Below are 20,398 nucleotides of genomic sequence, written 5' to 3' on the forward strand. Positions count from 1 at the left end.
TCTATGGGACTCTTCTAAGATGTCTTGAAGTGCCCCTTTGTTCTCCTGCTGCGGTACTGAATAGTAAGAATTCTACTAGTAAGAGTTTTCTTACTCTTCCTCCTTTTTACCTCATCCCTCTCAGTGAATATAAAAGCAAGACTGTTATCTGTGGGGGCCGCCCGGCCCCCTTACGTTCTGAAGAGACAGCTATTCTCCTCAGGCTTTTCTTTCACAGAAGAAGGGGAGAACAAGTGGACTAAGATTAGGCACAGAACGGGTCTGAGACCACGTTCACCTTTGTGCTGGCTTTCTCTGTGTGTGTCTGTGCCCTCAAGAGCTTCTTATCTCAAAATCTGATGGCCGCAGGCAGGAAAATCTATCCTTGAATAAATGTCCTCTATTGAAAGGTTTGAATGGGTTCGAAAGTCTGAAGGTAGCAAAACTGACCTGGCAGCGTGCGGTTTACATTTTTGCATCAGGTCATTGAGTATGCACTCTAAAAATGCTGGGTAATTTTTGGGTAAAAAGGGATGCACCCAAACTGTTGGGTTATAATTTAACCTTTGCTGGGTTTTATTGTTGGATCAAATGCAGTATAAATTTTTTTTTTTGGTTAATTTAATCCAATTTTTAATAAAATTTTGGGTTTGTGCCCTTTTTGACCCAATAGCAGGTTGAAAATAACCCAGCATTTTTTTCGGGTGTAAGAACAAATAATAAATGTGAAATAATATCAGGAAAAGTTTTATAATATGTGCATATTATATGATATTTGGTTATTTTAAGATTATCAGCAACAAAAACTGTAGTTGGCCAGTTTAGAACTGGGTTATCATTCAGTTAGTTCACGTTGGGTCAACTACAAGACGTTCGAGTTCGGTTCTTGTAAAGTTTAGGTCTTGTAGTGTCCCTGTAGCTCAAATGGTAGAGCAGTAAGTTAGCAAAGGGCAAGGTCATGGGTTTGATTCTTGAGGGACACAAATACTGATAAGAAAATGTATCTATTTTATAGCTTGAATGCATTGTAAGTTACTTTGGATAAAAGCATAATTTTCAATGCATTTATATTACACCTGAACTGGCCAGGTACACGTTTTTGACCATCTCAAAATGGCCAAATACTGTCTGGCTATTATATTGCTACCAACAATATACGTTTTTAACATTTTTGTCAAAACATGTCTATTATTATGTTATGTTATTATTTTGTTTTATGGTGCTACTTAGCTGTGTTTTTAAGTTATGAAGGTTTAAATCAAAACAAACCAACTGCAGTTGAATTGATATTAATTGGAATGCACAACCAAAAAAACCTCGTTTTGCAACGAAACTCTTCACATATTCTAACCCTACAGTCACATTAGCTACAAAAGTGAACGACACCAAGCGACACACACTTGCTTGATGGCCGTTCCTTGGCTAGTTTCCAAAAGCGGTATCAAAAGTCACTTTAGAGGTATTGTTAAGTTACAAGAACTGTGTTTTTGGATTTAAAAGTATTTATTTCTCGATAAAAGTAACAAAATATATGAGATAAAATGCCAAACTTATCAGATATATACATAAATACGCATTTTCCGCCATCTTGAATTATTTTCTCAGACTCGACCAAAGACCTACGTCACGCTGCTCCTTCACTCCAATTGGCAGTCGCTTTGTCACATCGCTCAGCATTTGCATAAAATAGCCTGCTTGTCTATTTTGGCCCCGCCTTGCTCACGCAGCGGCGAGCTCGTCGTTGGCAAACGGCCACTTCCATTGAAAATGAATGGTAGCCTGTCGCTCTGTCTCTGTCGCTTGTAGCTAATGTGACTGGGGGGTGAGGGCTGCATAGCGATTAATCGCGACTAATCGTTTGCAGAATAAAAGTTTTGGTTTACATCATATATCTGTGTAAACACACACATGCACGTATACGTTTAAGAAATGTTTACATGTGTATATACATTTGTACATTTACATATCATTTACATTATATATAAATATGAATACCTAATATAAACTTTTTTTCTTAAAATTATACATACATGTGTGCGTATATATTTTTACATAATTATTATACACTAGAAACACACATATATGAGCTAAACAAAAACCTTTATTCTGCAAACGATTAGTTGCGATTAATAGGGCTATGCAGCCCTACATATTATATAACTTTATCCTGATTAATTCACATTTATATTCTTTTCATACTCACCAGATGCGATTGTGGCCAAACCATGACTATATTTGAAGACAAAATCCATAATTTTCTACTTTGTAGAATTGTCACACTGTTATAAAGGAGCGCTGATTATCGAAGTATCATTTATATGTCAGTTAAAGACCATATTAACCATTTCATTTTCATGAATCGATCTGAACCACCAACATCAGAGTGAGAAAGAAATGCAGGGGACAGATGCAGTCGTTTGCTGGAGCTGAGAAGTAATATCTCTGAGGTTTGAGTTGTGACATAAAGACAGGTGACACAGGTTTTAACTGTAAGAAGGGGGAGAGAGAGAGGTAGGACGCCTGAGAGGGAGAGAGAGAGACGGGTTACGAGGAAAGACAGTTACATATGAGCCTGACTTGAGGGCTGTCTCCTCCTATCATACTTTAGCACAGCACCAGCCAGGAGTCTCTCCTCTATCTGGACAGAGTTAGATGCAGCCAATTGCAGGCCTATAAACTAGCGTCCACCAGCAGAGACAACATAATTACAGGGCCGACATGCATTGCGGTGTTTGCGAAAGGCAGACGTGATGGTTTATATTGCCACTTTACGGTATTACACAGTTCTTAGTATCTGACTGTTAATGGTGCCAGTTTCTCAGGAAAAATCCATTTTCATTTGCATTCACATTTTCATTACATGGCCTACGATGATGGATTGAGTACATACTACATTATGTTGTGGATTTAATGAGTACTTTAGCAGATAGCTAAGAGTGGGAATTAGTATTACCATGAAACCGCTAAGTTAGTGCCGGTAGACGTTGAAATAAACAGCATATTTAATTTAATGCAATTAAAAAAGAGGCTGCAAGGGACAGAAGTACAGTCTGTTAACTGTGTTGTGCTGTTGTGTACCTGTATGTATCGTTTACACGGCGATAGACTGAAAATATGTCTTTCCACAACATCCGGGGGAAAAATATAGTTTGAAAAACATGGGCTGAGGAAATCTCATTTTCTTTGAGGTTTGAGTAAACTGTAGTTCTATGTATGGCAACCTTGTTTTCGTTCGTGTCAAATTAAATATGCCAGTCACACGCACTACTGCCTATGAAACTATTGTGTAATTGTATTGTGTTGTATAAAACTATTGTATAATTGTAACACTACTGTATGTTGATTCTTCTTATTAAAAACAATCACCTTTAAGCTATTTTATAGCAAATACATGCATATGATGTCTGGAGATGCATATTTGCACATTATTTGCTTTTAAAGTCCAGGTAATTACAATCAGCTTTACTTCCATATTGTGACATATTCCCGAGTTAATAATATCAAATTGGGAAAATAGTGGGTGTGGCTTGTTTTCCACTGTGAATTGATTGGATTTAGAAAAGTAGGCGTTTCATTAAGAAATGGAACTCACAGCGGACTGACATTTGGAGGTGGCGAGGTTAATGGATACTCCACCTAAAGCTGCTTTCAGAGTAGCAGCAACTAGCAGAGCGACGCAATCTCATTGATTTCAATGGAAGATTGCCGACTTTCGGCGACACGAGCGACAGTGACTGGGCGTGTCCAGTTGCGCAACAAAGTTGAGAAAAGTTTAACTTTATGCAAATTATGAGCAACTTTTGAGAGCGAGTACCAATGAGAATGAAGCAGTGGAGTTTATGTCATCGTCTCTTGTAAGTTACTGAAGTGGACGGTACTCATTTGTTTATGACATCCAGATTTAAACACACCTCCTAACGACCTCTTTGAAAGAGACGAGCGACACACAAAGTTGGTTATAATGTAAATGTACCTTAAGGATCATCACAAGAGAGTGGAAGTACATTTTCCAATTTTGGTTAAAGTGTGTGGGGGCTCATGAAGTAAAAAGTCCCACACGGATAAATTGTTTATAATAAACACTGCAATATTTCATAAAAAAATTTGAATAGTCAGTTTTGATTTCATGGGGACTTTAACCTCTCGACGCGCACTAGTTTGGGTGCGGGATGACATCAGTTTTATTAACGCTGTTAACACTATATATATAGCCTACTGTCTAAAAACATTAATAATATTAACATTATACTTCGTCTAAAAGGTCTACGTGTTTAGCATCAGTGTAAAGTCTCTGTTTTGAGATACAGATGCCGTAGCATCACAAATGTAGTATTTTGTGACAGAAGTCCAGATGACAACATGCAAAAATATAAACAGGACTTATGTGTGTTGATATAACAATCGCGAGTTGAATCCAGTCTGTTTCAGATGTGTGAATAACCCATGAAAACCGTCTAATAGAATACATCCAAAGACCATTTTTGTCCACAAATGCGTATAATCCATAAAATATAGATATATAGTCTGTTGTTTACATCAGATTTCGCATGAACGTCTTGTAATAGAATAGAATATACAATCTGAGGACTATTTACGTCGTAACACTGTATATGAGATTACGCTTTAGGTTCCGCTAAACATATAAATCCGCGGTCAAACTTTGTTTCTAAAAGTAGGCATATATAAAAAAAAGTAGGAGTTTAATGCATAATATCCAAACAGTGCTGTCAAATATCGTGACGTCATCTGACTCGCTCATTCCTCCAATGACTTCATGGAAATAATAATAGACAGAACATGTAGCCAATTAGATAACAAATCCAATGATCTTTGTGTGACGTTTTATTTCCTGGTGTGGAAACTGCATTTTATATGCTAACATAAGGATAAATAATAATAAGAACAAATGTGTATGCATGTAGCATGTAGACTTTTATTTTGGGGCTGACTGGCACTTAGAAAAGGCACTAGTCTTCCAAAAACCCTTTCAAAAACCTAATTGAGAAGAATTTTTAAATTCTTCTCAAAGTTGAGCTTCAGTTCACACTCCAGGCACAACACGCATACAAAATCATTACAATACAGTATCTTTACAATGTTTACTAATATTTTTAAAGGAAGTGCAAAGACGTAAGTCGTCCTAGCATGGACATCACATTTATAAGATGCTGCATAGAAAACGTCATAAACTAACAATAATTTCTCAAAGGTGCGCATGTGTGATCCATAAAACAAATGTACGCATAGAAAACATGCGTACGCCTGAATTTCAGACGTAAAATTCTAATGAGCTTGAAATTGTGCGCAGCTGAACACTTGCAGATTTCCGCCTTTAAACCATGCCTAATTAATGTCATTGACAATATAAAAGGGCACCTGTCAATGTTTAAATCCATTTTGAGCAACAAGAATGGCTTATTTTCCAAAAACCTGCAGCAATCGGACAAGCAAAAGTGCGTACGTCTGCTCAGACCATGACGTTGTGCTAAACACTTGGATTTTTTTTATAAATGAGGCCTCGCTATTTGCTATTTCTTTAAACAAACGTATACGTTTTTAAAGCTATATCACTCATTCATACTTAGTATACCATTTTGGTAAAAATTCTCATTTTTAAATTCTCAGAAGCATGCTTGCTGATAACTTGAGATAATGTGCATGCTGTGCATTTTTGAGACACGTTCCTCAGAACAAGAGTTACTCTTGTAGAGGAGAATAAATATGCGTTGAGTGATAGCAGAGGATAACCGCTTTCTCTCAGTCTCAGTGAGAGAGGCAGTCGATGTGATCTTTATTGGAAGTGATTGAGGGTGATGAGGAACTCTAAAGCTCGCAGCTCCATTGTTCTCTATGGGGCAAAGTGACTGATGGCTTCTTTTGTAAAGGGAAGGTGTTTTTCCAACCTCCTCTCCTTTAGGGCAAATCTCAGGGACCTTTGCAAGGCATGTGTATTTGAAGCAGTAGTGAGTGTATTAGCATCTATATACACAGTATATAAAATACAAACCAGCGTGTCTGATAGTTGGATAGTTTTCGAATTGGGTCCTTGTGGACAGGGTTTTCCTCAAGGATGAGCAGGCCTTTCTCAGGGTCAAACAAGATTGTACCCTTGGGCCGATACGGGAATATCATTTTTCACAGAACGTGAGCAGATGTTAAAGGATGTTCAGCGTGTTTTAAAGCTTGAATTTCTTTTATGTGCATATTATTTGAGATAAGGTTTTCTAAATGCAGTTGTTTTAGATGTAACACTATTGCAAGTTACTGAAATATTGGACAAAACACTATACATAATTAAACATCTTCACTATTTAGCTAGAAATTCGTATTGTTAAATATATTTTGAAAACGGTGTGAATATGAATGTTTATTACATTTACCATTTGTTTACTTCCATTGTTAATGCTTTAGTTGTTCACCATACTAAATGTAACTAGTACTGCACTAATATTCCCCTCTTTTCTGTTACAGGTAGAAGATGCTATGCTTATGTTTGATAAAACTACAAATAGACATAGAGGTAAGAGACCCTTTTGTGTGTTTTTGTCTGCATATGCATTAACATTTGATTTGTCTGTGTTCATGAACGTCCTTCAGTTAATCTAAAAGCCAATTGCATTGCCGGTTATTTGCTCGGTTTGAAGGTTTTCTGTGCAGGTACAGGAAGCCCAGTGCTGTATGTTACAATATAGCATTATATCTTCAAGGACGTTTCATTTGAGCCCTGAAGGTCAAAGCTAATGTGGTCCAATAAAAGAGCAACGATTTCCACTGTAGCCAATCCATCGACTCTATTTGATTAGGCCGACATTTACCATTGGACGCGCAGAATGGAAAGTTTCTCGGTCATGTAGGCTCATACCCGCAGGCTCGTGTAGAAGTGTACAGTACTCTCAGACTTATATGATATACGGGACTTTAGGTTATTGCCTGACTGTGAGATGTTTCTATGATTCTATTTGTGAGAGTTTCTGCCTTAAAGGAATGAGCATAGAGGGTAACATTCCTGCTTTCCTTGCTTTTTGTTTGTTTTGCTTTGCCCAAAGGTGTGTTGGGATCTCGGAAATGGGTTAGTTGTGGAGAGGGAGGGTAATATGAAGAGGAAAAATTAGGATAAGAAGAGGAGATGACGAAAGAGAAAGGAGGATTGGAAATAGAAATGGTGAGAGGGGAGAGGGAATGAAAGATGAAGACAAATTGAGATGACAAATGAGGATAAAAGGAAAGGGGAGAGAACATGGAAAATGTGGAGAATTGAGGAAAACAGATGAGAAATGAGGAGAGGAGAAAGGATAAAAAAGAAGTGAGAATGAGGAGAAATGTGAGAAATGAGGAGATGGAGGGAACATAAGATAAAGATAAAATGGAAAGTAAAATTAGGATAAGAGAGAAGACGACAAAATTGAAAAGTTAGAGAATAGGAGGAGGGAGATGAGATGACAAATGAGGATAAGGAAAGAGGAGGAGAGGACATGGGAAGTAAAGAGAACTGAGCAGAGCAGAGTAGAGAAGATAAGATGTAAAATGTAAAGAAGGAGATGAGAAATGAGGAGAATTGAGTGGATGAGAAGTGAGGTAAAATTAAGAGGCGAGAAATGGGGAGACAAGAAATGAGGAGAAGAGAAACAAGGAAAAGTAAGGAGATGAGAAACGCAGAGAGGTGCAGATACAAGAAGCGAGGAGAAGTGAGGAGGCAAGAAATGAGGAGAAGTGAGGAGACAAGAAATGAATAGAAGTTAGGAGGTGAAAAATTAGGCGAAGTGAGGAGACAAAAAATTAAGGGGAAATGAGATGACAAGAAACGAGGAGAAATGAGGAGGCGAGAAACGAGGAGGGTTAACTTTTTACAGAGCCCACAATCCTCTCTTTCCTCACTTTTTTCATTTCTCATCTCCTCACTTCTCATTTCTCGTCTCCTCACTCCACCTTATTGTAAGAAATTTGGAGAAGTAAGGAGGCGAGAAATTTAGGAGAAATGAGGAGACGTCAAGAGATGGGAAATTAGGAGAAGTGAGGGGATGAGAAATGAGGAGAAGTGAGGAGATGAGAAATGAGGAGAAGTGAGCAGACGAGAAATTAGGAGACTTGAGGAGACTAGAAATAAGAAGTAAGGTGGCGAGAAATGAGGAAAGTGAGGAGAAGAGAAATGAGGAGAAGTGAGGAGACGAGAAATGAGGAGAAGTGAGGAGACGAGAAATGAGGAGAAGTGAGGCGGCGAGAAATGAGGAGAAGTGAGGCGGCGAGAAATGAGGAGAAGTGAGGAGACGAGAAATGAGGAGAAGTGAGGAGACGAGAAATGAAGTGAAGTGAGGAGACGAGAAATGAGGAGACGAGAAATGAGGAGAAGTGAGGAGACGAGAAATTAGGAGAAGTGAGGAGACGAGAAATGAGGAGAAGTGAGGAGACGAGAAATGAGGAGAAGTGAGGAGACGAGAAATGAGGAGAAGTGAGGTGACGAGAAATGAGGAGAAGTGAGGAGACGAGAAATGAGGAGAAGTGAGGAGACGAGAAATGAGGAGAAGTGAGGAGACGAGAAATGAGGAGAAGTGAGGAGATGAGAAATGAGGAGAAGTGAGGAGACTAGAAATGAGGAGAAGTGAGGAGGCGAGAAATGAGAATTAAGGAGACGAGTAAAGAGGAGAAGTGAGTAGACGAGAAATGAGGAGAAGTGAGGAGACGAGAAATGAGGAAACGTGAGGCGGCGAGAAATAAGGAGAAGTGAGGTGGCGAGAAATGAGGAGAAGTGAGGTGGCGAGAAATGAGGAGAAGTGAGGAGACGAAAAATGAGGAGAAGTGAGGAGGCGAGACATGATGAGAGAAAAGATTGTGGGCTCTGGGTGGAGCAGGCCGTTAGCTTTGTCCTATTCTGATCCTCATCTCTCTTACTGGCTTAACCAGCAAGGTCTCTCATGAGAGCAGAGGACATTGTGAAGCTGAACACTGGTTTAACAGACAGACAGAGAAAGAGCAGAGCAGACAAAAAGAGCAAGAGACAGACTGACACAGAACAAGTGGGAGACATGGAGAAATAGCGACTGGCTTTATGCAAAAGTGTTCCCTGGTATACGAGTCTGAAAGCCATGAGAGAGATTCTCAGCCTTGAGTGGCCTTTGTGTGGGCTGAATGAGGAGGCTGAGGAGCAGCACTGTGGCTTTTATGCTTTATAAGTGTCTTATAGTGCTTATAGATGGGCAGGTTGCAGAAATGAAGTCGATGGTATTAATCTTTCACCCTGAGATTTGCCTTTTAATCCATATCGGTCATATTTGTAGGGTGAGCGCGTGTGCATTTTGTATTTGAAGGTGTGCGGGTGTGAATTGCCTTTTATTTTCTCTCTCCGGGTCTCTCTCTTTCAAATACACCCCCTCCCATCCGTCCCCCAAAGGACTTCCTGTCCTCAGAGGCGTTGTGATGCTCTCAGCTGTCTCTGTAACTGACTCTTCACATCACCGTCTATGACATCCACAGTACAGCCCGATAAGACACCGTGATCTTTCTTCCTTTTCCCGATTAGTGCTAAGCTTTTTAATCTACTTCACAACCCCAAGTCAAAAACAGTTTGAAGGTGATTGCAAATCAACCATGTCACCAAATAGTGGAGCATTTCGAAATGTCAAGCTGGCATCCGATTACACAAAATATTGTTTTTCCACACTGCCTTTTTGTAAATAGAGATCAGAACATCTTACAAATACACTTGCTGAACTTTGATCCACATTGTCTCCTGTTCTCTTCTGTTTTGCTCGTCCCCGAAGCCCCATGCCTGGGCGCTTTTGCTCGCTCTTGTAAATACTCCCATAGGGCATAGTGTCTGTATCTATGGGAACAGAAGGCATGAGTTTCGAGGAAAAAGGACTCTCTGGGGATCCCAAACTCCTTTCGAGAGAAAGAAGGGTCAAAGTGAGGGTAGAAAGCTTCGGTGTAACGTTAGCTTCGGCCCCTAGTGGGTAAAAAACACTATTATTCTCAAATCCTCTGCAGCAAAGAGCAGCCGGGTCGGAAATGAGACCAGATGCCATTAAACATGGAGTTGGTAAACACCTAGTGTCAAACAATGCAGATTAGGACCAGATATTTCCACTGAAGACGTTGCACGCTTTTCAAGTGTGCCACAATAGCACAGCAACAATAGGCACCCACAGATTTGTTTTGGTTTTGTTTACTTCGCATGTGAAATAGGTGCGATCGTCTTATTGTTTATCTATATCGTCCTAATTAAAGGTTTTTCTCCAATGGTATCCTGAGCTAAATGGGGTGCCGTGAGGTCACTGTGTTTAATAGCCTCACAGCAATTACTTTATGTAGCTGCAGCTTCTGTACGAGTAAAGTGGCTGACTTAACGGTAATGGACATAGAGAGACGTTCAAACTCTTTTTTGATGATATCATTTTAAAGAAATGTGTTTTTTAAGGACACTGGAGAGATAGAAATGCAGTGATGGCTGGAATATTGTGCCGCGTCTGAAATCGCATACTGTGTACTGAATTAGATGAATATGGATAGTATGAATGAATTAGGACGTACTACATCCGCCATGTTGACACATCACGTGACAAATGTCGTCATAGCACAAGTTAGTCGTTAACTGGAATGACGTTAAAAAATGAAAATTCTGTCATCATTTACTCACTCTTATGTTGTTACAAACTTGTATAAATTTAATTGTTCTGATAAACACAAACAAAGATTTTTTGAGAAATGTTTGTAACCAAACCGTTTGTGGACCCCATTTACTTCCATAGTTTTTTTTAATACTATGAATTTGGGCGTACTACTTGCCTCGCCTACTGCTTTTTGGTAGACCAACGCCGCGTCCGAAACCGCCTACTATACTATATTATACTATAAAGTCGATTTGAAAATTCGGTGTTTTTTTTTTTTAAATACGTTTCATATTACAATTTTATTATTAGTGAAATAAGTAAAAAGTTAACATGAATTTTATAGTATTTGGATTTGCTATGTCCCTTTGATTTTATTGACATTTCATTTTATTTATTTATTTCTGTTTTGTCTTTTAAATAAATTGCATAAGCATCCCTCTAACCCCCTTGTTTTTCTTAATTATTTTACATTTACATAAATGCATTTGGCAGATACTTTTATCTATGCATTTTATCAGTATGCGTGTTTCATTGGATCAAACCCATGACCTTTTGCTTCACCAATGTACCAAGCACAAAGTAATAAGATGATTGCGTCCTTTCTACTGCAGTATAAGGAAGTCTCACAGCCCAAAGTCTCACTGTCATTATCTGAGACAGCGAGACAGAGAGAGAGAGACAGACACAGAGATACTAGTAGATGTCAGAGGACAACAGCAGAGACAGACAGACTCTAATCCTCTGCAGTCTGTCTGTCTTCTAGGCCCCTGCGAGACTTTTTTTAACACTGTCCTTCAGCTCAGGGGTGATGAACACAGCTAAAAATCTCTCTTTATCCCTCGTCTCTCCCTCTCCCGTGAAAAGAGGCTGCGGCCGTGCCAGAACGAAAGGACAGCGGTCAAGGTCTTGCATCAGGGCACAGTGTGAGTATGATTGCGGGCGAGATCGAGCTGTTCGGTGTAAGAAATGGGCGATAAAACGTCTTTTGGTGTCTGTGAACGCTGTTGGTTTCGCAGGCACGCTCTCGCTTCATCAGGGCATATTTCAGTCTCCTCTTTTATCTGTTCTTTATTCTGCCCGTCTGTCTGGATCCCTTTTCCTGTATCTTTCTCTGAACAAGCCTCAAGTGAATATGCTACAGCTGTGCTTTGCAAAATGAAAAACAAAGCCTTCGCTTCGCTAGCGAGCCCGAGCTTGATTTTACACACCTTAGCACAATTCCGCTCTGATAATCTCGGCACTGTACATTCATCAGTGTGACTGGAGAGACGCTTCCTGCGTCTTTCAGAAAATCCCTAAATACTTGGAATGTGCATTTGGGTTGCTCGAATGCTCAGATAAATCAGGCGTGTGTGTACGATGGAGAGTGAAGGAGTGAGATAGGTCTGTTTATTTTTATATTGTTGCCATACGGATATATGCATATGCAGTAGTCGATACCTACAATTTTATATCAATATCCTTTTAAATATATCGGTATTTTTGACAATAATCTATTTTGATAATTATGGGTTACAGTCTGCGTACTCGTGACATGTAAACGATGAGTAAAATTGCCTAGAGGTGCAATCTCTGGCATCTTAATTTTCATTTTGAACAATAGTCGATGTTCATGGTATTCTTTGTCTTTATATCTAAAGCACAATCTAATATTCAATATATTACCCAGCCCTTGTAAGAATGATGCAGGGTTTATTTATGCTTCATATTTGGCACAATAAATTTGATTTTTAACAATAGTCAATATTCATGGTATTCTGTAATTTTATATATTAAGCACAATTATCTCAATAATATTTAGTATTCAATATATCATCCAGCCAAAGTTAGTAGGATGCATGGTTTTGACTGTTATGCTGCATCTTTGGCACATTATTTTTCAATTTTAAAATCTGTTGATGTTTACGATATTCTGTAATTTTGTATCTTAAGCACAATTTTCTTAATAATATTTAACATTCAATAGCTGTGTCTGAAAACTGTAAATTGCTGCCTTCCGAGGAAGCATTCCAAGGCAGGAAGGCATCAAGGCATGTCCGAATCCAATGTAAGGTTTACTTCCTGACTCTTGAGAAACCTCTATCGTCCTGTCCCACAATTTTTTGCGTTTTTGTGCATGGGGAATTTGATTGGTCAAGTTCGAAAAAAATTAAATTGCGGCCAAGAAAGCGTCTGGAGCACAAATGTAGTAAATAAATGTATATTTTCACTTTTTTACTTTTTTAATTTTGATTGCATTTCTAGCGATAAATTAGAATTATTGTTTTCAAATATGTGATTAGTTATCACAAAAGCACTCTTTGTTTATATCTCAAACACATGAGCAAGCGAGGCAACTGCCTAAGTTTTCAGACGCAGTCAATATATCACCCAGCTCTAGTAAAAAATTTATATTTATAGTCAATATTCACGGTATTCTGTAATTTTATATATTGAGCACAATTATCTAAATAATATCTAATATTCAATATATTACCCAGCCAAAGTAAGTAAGACGCCATTTTTTTACTGTTACGCTGCATTTCTGGCATATTAATTTTCAACAACAGTCGATATTCACAATATTTTGTAACTTTATGTGTAGCCTAAGTAAGAACGATGCAGGTTTTTTATGTTGCACAGCATCTCTGGCACATTAATTTTCATTTTAATCAGCAGTTGATATTCACAATAAAGCACAATTATTTAAATAATATATCATATTCAATATATCACCCAGCCGTAGAAAGTAAGGGGCAGGTTTTTGACTGTTATACTGCTTCTTTGGCACGTTATTTTATTTCAATGTTCACAATAAAACACTTAATTATCTAAATTAAAATCTAATATTCAATATATCACCCAGCCCTAGTAAGAAAGATGGCGGGTTTTGTTATGCTTCATCCTTGGCATGTTAATTTTCAACAATAGTCAATATTTACATTTTTCTGTAATTTTATATATTGAGCACAATTATCTCAATAATATCTAATTTTCAATATATCATCCAGTTCAAGTAAGAAAGATGCAGGTTTTTGACTGTTACACTGCATCTCTGGCACATTATTTTCCATTTTTTTTTAAACTGTTGATGTTTACGATATTCTGTACTTTTGAATCTTAAGTTCAGTTATCTCAATATTATCTAGTATTTGATACATTACCCAGCCCTGGTAATACAGGTGCAGTTTTAAATGCTTCATCTTTGACACAATAAATAACATTTTCAACAATAGTCAATATTTTACGATATTCTGTAATTTTATATCTTAAGCACAATTATCTCAATAATATATAGTATTCGATACATTACCCAGCCCTAGTAAGAAAGTAAATATCGTTTTTAATGCTTCATTCATGGCACGATAAATTAAATTTTCAACAATTGTAGATATTTACTGTATTCTGTAATTTTATATATTAAGCACAATTATCTCAATAATATCTAATACTCAATATATTTCCCAGCCAAAGTAAGAAAGACGTAGGTTTTTTACTGTTACGGTTTATCTCTTTCATATAAATGTTCAACAACAGTCAACTTTAATCAACTTTATATCACAATTATCTCAATAATCGGATACTAAATGTATCACCAAGCCTTAGTAAGAAAGATGCAAGGTTTTTAACGCTACACTGCATCTCTGGCACATTATTTTTTGTTTTAAACAGCGGTATATTTACGATAAAGCACAATTATTTAATAAAATCTAATATTTAATATCACCCAGCCATAGAAAATAAGGGGCAGGTTTTTGAATGTTACGCTGCATCGCTGGCACATTAATTTTCATTTTAAACAATGGTCAATATTTGCACTATTTTGTAATTTTATATCTTAAGCACAGTTATCTAAAAATAATCTGACATTCAGTATATCATCCAGTTTAAGTAAGTACGATGCAGATTTTTGACTGTCATGCTGGATCTCTGACATATTAAGTTGGTATTCACAATCTTCTGTAATTGTACATCTTAAGCATAATTATTTCAATAATTTCCAACATGTATATATATATATTGTGTTTTGTCTATTCTGTGGACACGGAAATAGTTTTTTTGTATGCTTATCACACAAAAACATACAGAAACACACCTTTTCCACATTCACCTGACTAACCCTTGTCGATCGTTTTAGTTCAACAGTCCAAAACTCCTCTATTTTGTTCACGTTTTCCTAGCAACAACTTCTAGTCCTACTTGTAAACATGGCCTTATAAACTGCACTTTATAAAAGCTCATTGACGAAAGGTTAAATGCCCATTTGCTCATTTGTAAGTTGCATTGTGGTTCAGACTGCAAGATATCACTCGAAACCCCAATGCAGCCAATCGTAAAATTGTAAAAAAAAGCATTTCAACAACTGCTTGACTTTTGTGAATTCATTACTCGGATGACATTCCCTGACCTGACAGAATTAATGAGTTTTAAAAGGACGAGGCAAATAAAAGTGGAAGCTCTTCAGTTCTGGATAGTTTTGTTCTGGCGTTGAATATTGCTGGCGTGGCATTTCGAGAGAATGATGGTGGGTTCATTAGCGTTGCTGCCAGCAAACGATGCCCCTCATTGTCATTTAATAGGCTGCGTAAACAGATGTGCCCCTACAAAATCAAATGTTTGTCTTTCTACATAGCCAACCATAGCTGTGTGCACATCTGAGTGTCTGTGTGTATAAAAGAAAGTTTGCTCGTGTATTCATGCCAGTTTATCATCTCATACATACCTGCATGCGCTCATGTGAGTTATCGTGTTGACATATCTGTTATAACATCTGCGAGTTCAACAAAAGACACAATTTGACAGAATCTTCACATCCTCTAAGTGGATGTCTGCTTTTGTTAATATTTCATTCTCAGATAATAATAAATACCATATGATGAAATCAGTTGAAAGAGTGGCGTGTTTCGTAGATAAGGGTGTGTTTTTATAAGATCAACATGAAATGATACAAACCTCACATTCAAGGTTGCCTAAACCCCTCCCAGAGGAAATAGCTGCATTTCTGTAGCCATTTCCTTTGATCTCGGCTCCCAGTGGAAATACGGCCTGGCTCATTCCTGAACGCAGATAACAGTTTGTTCTGAAATACACGGAAAATACAGATGTACTCAACTTATGCCACTTTATTTGCAGATTTAAATGCTATATTAATTGCCATTATAATAAATTAAATGATTAATAATTGTATTATTATTTTAATTTATAATGGATGTGAGAATGAGATAATGCCAGGTGTGTTGTTTGTTTTGCGAGGTTTACTGTATATAAGGAGGCGTTAAAGTTGTTTTGGTAAGGCCTGCATTGTTTGCTTGTAATCTTAGCTGAAATGGCCAACTAGAGGACAAAGCATGACAGTACTGAGCCAATGTTTGTGCAGTATGTGATCTATTGTGTGCATTTTAGTGTGAAAATACCTGGCACAGTTGCAATGCGTAACTATGCTACAGTATAATCATTAAAATATTTTTCTTGTCTTATCTGAATGGAGAGGTGCCAATCCAAAAGTGCTAAACTTTTACAGCTTTACGACACATTGAGGTTGACATTTTGTTCATTGCTCTAACAGACAATGGTGAATCAGCTTTTGTTCATTTGGAACTGTTTTCATTAGTCCAGAAACAATAGACAAAATAAGTAACTGTAATGTGTTAAAAATGTAAATTCGGCAGGACAGTGCATGGCTTAGTGTTGCCTCACTTCAAGGAACACCTCGGTTTGTGCCGTTTCAGGAGGCTTTTCTGTGTGGAGTCTGCAATAATGTTGTTTCTGTGTCAGCTTAGGTTTAATCTGTGAACTCCAGTTTGCTGCCACAAAATCATGTACTGGTTAGAAAAGTGTCAAATTAGTGTTAAATTGTTGTTTCCTCAATATGTGTATCAACTTCTGTAGATTAACTTAACCGTTCTGGCCATGATTATAGCCATAGATATAATGGAATGGCCTTAAAGGGGACATTTCACAAGACTTTTTTAAGATTTCAAATAAATCTTTGGTGTCCCTGGAGTGCGTATGTGAAGTTTTAGCTCAAAATACCTTATAGATAATTTATTATAACATGTTAAAATTGCCACTTTGTTGGTGTGAGCAAAAATGTGCCATTTTGGGTGTGTCCTTTTATATGATCTGATCTCTGCACTAAATGGTAGTGCTGGGGTTGGATAGTGCAGATTCACAGGCGGTATTATCCCCTTCTGACATCACAAGGGGAGTTAAATTTCAATGACCTATTTTTTTCACATGCTTGCAGGGAGTGGTTTACCAAAACAAAGTTACTGTTTTTGGGTTGCGTGACGGTAATTATTTTGTGTCTGTATGGTTCAATAAAATGTAAAAGGGTTAAAATTTCAAAATAAATTTGCAGATTACTTGCATAAGTTTTCTTTTTTAAGGACCAAGTCTAAAATTTCTGAAAGTATTTTTGGGGGTTCATTGCAAAAATGTCAGTGTGGTGTAACCGATCTGTGTCAGTTGGTGTAACTAGTATTTTTTATTTAAATGAAAATATAAATATATTCATAAAAAATGTGGAATCAAATATAATCATCTAGTTTAGTGTAATATGTAATAAATAATATTTACATACATTTTTACATCAGTTGTGAAAGATTATTTAGAAAACAGAGTTGTTTTCAGCATATGTCAGGACAAATATTACAAAAACGCATTAAAATTTACATTTAGAAATAACTAATAAAATGATATTTAATTATTATAAAAAAATTTTGATGATTACGCTTACATGCCATCATGGATAAAATATTTAATATTTCTCATTCTTTGCCGCAATTGGCGGTTACACATTTTGACATTTTCAGGTCCATTCAGTCTTAACTTTTTTAAAAAAAAATTGTGAATTTAATTTTTTATTGCATAAAATTAACATAAACACACTATGTGCATTGAAATAAACCTTATGTGTGCTTTAAAACAAGTTTTTTTTTAAAGATTTTTGGATTTCTCATCTAGCCAAACCATTTTTGTCACTGACCATTTATTTTCTAGGTGGGTAGAAGCACTGGGGGCACAATTATAACAGATAAATATGGGAAAAAAAATTCATGATATTTCCCATTTAAGAATAAATAAATAAATAATACAAATTAGATAAATAGATCAATAAATAACTTGATATCAACCTCCTTTACAACTTCAGTATACAAGTAAGAACATTAAATTGCTGTACGTAATTTAAGCATGGCTGGGATTTCCTAGGGTCACAAACAGTACATATTCGTATGATATAACCCTAATATGACATTTTAAAACTATTTGGATACAATTTGTAAAAACAAGCAAAATGCATTAGCTCTTATGTACCTATGTATTGATGTACTGAAAGTCTATAGGGAATGTATTCCTCAAGAATAAGTAATGATAGACACGGCTAGTCTTAAATAGGTTATTATGGTCTTCAGCTAACAAGCATCATCACATTTGCACATTTTTAACAACATCCTTCACGTCTTCATCCCCTTTTGTCATTTGTCAGAGTAACAAAAATATCCAAACACTCATCACTCAACAAACAGAGACGTTAATGGAGGACGCATAAAATTCTGATGCTAAGCCTTAAGTGCAGTTACTTTTCTGTTTACCCGAACAACTGAGTGATTATCTGCTACATCCCTGATTGAGCCTGAAGAGGGCTGGCGGGTTGAGATCAGCTGGATGCTGATTGGTCGTTGTAGATGACTTAGAGAGGAAGTTGTTGTATTTTTTTTTGAAGTCAGTCTTACTGAGTGAGTGCACGACGCCTTTCAGTCTCGACTTCCATCAGAACAGCCAGGCTTTGATTAGACACATCAGGGCGAAACCTTTGGATGGCTGATGAGGATGAAGTTGTCGATTGCTTCATATAACCTCCACAGACACGAAAGCATCTTGTATCATTTTAAAGTTTGAGTGCCTTCACATGCACGAGCAGGTACTGATTATGCTTAATCTGACAACGTGTAAGATCATGCACCTGTTCCTTCTTTATCAGCTTAAGTGGTTAAGGCGCAAAACCTTTTGGGATTTTTGTCGAGATTTTAGCAATATTACACAGATTTGACTTTGCATTAAAAACATTCGTCGGCTTTCTTTAGTGTTCACATGTGTTTTATTATCTGACATTAAAATTGAAAAATCTTGTGTCAAGACATTTGAAATCTCATAATGAACTTTTAAAGTTAAAGTGTTTCGATTGTGAGAGGTTTATAACAGTATTCCCAAACTTAAACAAATCAACTTTAAACTGGTTGTCACACATATGCAACTACCATCCCTCCAATAATCAGATATTGCCAAATTATTCACATATTTTCATTGTCATTCTGGGGTGAACTTTTCCTTTAAATCCTCTCTCATTTGAGTAGCACTTTATTTTACAGTACGTGTACTTACCTTGAACATATGGTAAATATGTTGTACTTACAGACAAATGTGTGGTACTTACTTTTGAGTATCTACATGATAATTAAGGGTATCATTACTGTACTTACGGTGGTTTATACTTGGTAGTAATTATGTAACTTTAGTTAAGTACTGGGTATTACCAGATACATACTTATAGTGTAGGTATACTGTAACTAACAAGAAACACTACCGTACTTACAAATGAATGTACAATGTAAGTTATCATATATGTACACTGTAAGTACCTGTCATAACCCACACTTGCCTGTAAGTACTTAATACTTTTATTTTACATTCATTTGTAAGTATAGTAGTGTATCTTGTTAGTTACAGTATACCTACACTATTAGTATGTATCTGCTATTACCCAGTACTTACCTAGAGTTACACAATAACTACCAAGTATGTACCACTGGTAAGTACAGTAATGATACTCTTTAATTATCATGTAGATACTTAAAAGAAAGTACCACACATTTGTCTGTAAGTACAAAATATTTAGCATATATGTACAAGGTAAGTACACATACTGTAAAATAAAGTATTACCCTCATTTGTAATTTGGATAAACACTAAATTAATAAATGTAAATTTATATAATTATATCATATAATTAATATATTTATGCATCTTTCCTTCATCCAAATGGTTTGTTTCCCCAAGTGTTCAACAAGTGGTAGCAACCTTGAATTGTCCTGACAGCCAAGCATGCAGAGTTGCGTCTCATGCATGTCATTATGCGGCATAAATCCCTTCAAGCTCTCCTTAAGAAGGTTATAAGTGCTAATAGACATGGTACAGTTTCATACCATCGACTCATTCTCATCAGTGCTCGAAATTTGTGTTTCCTTCATCAATCAATAATGCTACAAGGCTGTTTTTGCAGCTGCCTCTCAAGAAGGACGTTCTCTAAAATGATCAGGGACATCCTGTGAATCAGCTGTACTTAATCTCTCTCGGCCGTCTCCGCGTCCTTTTGTTCCGCCGATGCCGTTTCGGAAGTGTAGCAATAATGTAGCGCCGAGTGTGTAAACAATGTAAGTACCGTTGATCCTTGGAAGGTCCTTTAAGCCCACAAAGGTTAGCATAGTTTGCTTTGGCCTTTTGCGACGTAATTTACTGGCTTGGCGTACGGCATGGCTCTCCGTCAGAGATCCCTGAGTAAACTTAATTAGATATACCTTCACCTTTCCTGGTGCGGTTTCAAAACGAGGCCACGCCATTATCTTGCATTAGCGATTAATATCCTTTCCCTGTGTAGATAATATTAGCGTTTAGTGAGGAATGTCATCGAAATATCACAGTTAATCATACACATTTTCCAGACGCCACGTTTAATTGGAGCTACTCTAATCACGGTGAGGAGGAAATAATATGTTCGGTTTTAGAGGGAATGAAGAAGGTTTGAAATCTCAGAAATGCATTGGGAAGATGTCACG

The 20,398-nt window shown here is 37.0% G+C and overlaps 1 protein-coding gene across 17 annotated transcripts in view; it reads left to right on the forward strand.

The window, feature by feature from the left end:
- The window catches only part of msi2b (musashi RNA-binding protein 2b), a 318,932-nt gene that overhangs the window by 163,369 nt on the left and 135,165 nt on the right, over positions 1–20,398 (forward strand). For all 17 annotated transcript variants that reach the window (XM_065280891.1, XM_065280890.1, XM_065280889.1 and 14 more), the window contains exon 7: positions 6,451–6,499. In XM_065280891.1, coding sequence (XP_065136963.1) covers positions 6,451–6,499 — 49 coding nt within the window. The remainder of the gene's footprint in view (positions 1–6,450; positions 6,500–20,398) is intronic.

This window comes from Paramisgurnus dabryanus, chromosome 8 (genome assembly GCF_030506205.2).
Source record: "Paramisgurnus dabryanus chromosome 8, PD_genome_1.1, whole genome shotgun sequence".
Lineage (NCBI taxonomy): Eukaryota > Metazoa > Chordata > Actinopteri > Cypriniformes > Cobitidae > Paramisgurnus > Paramisgurnus dabryanus.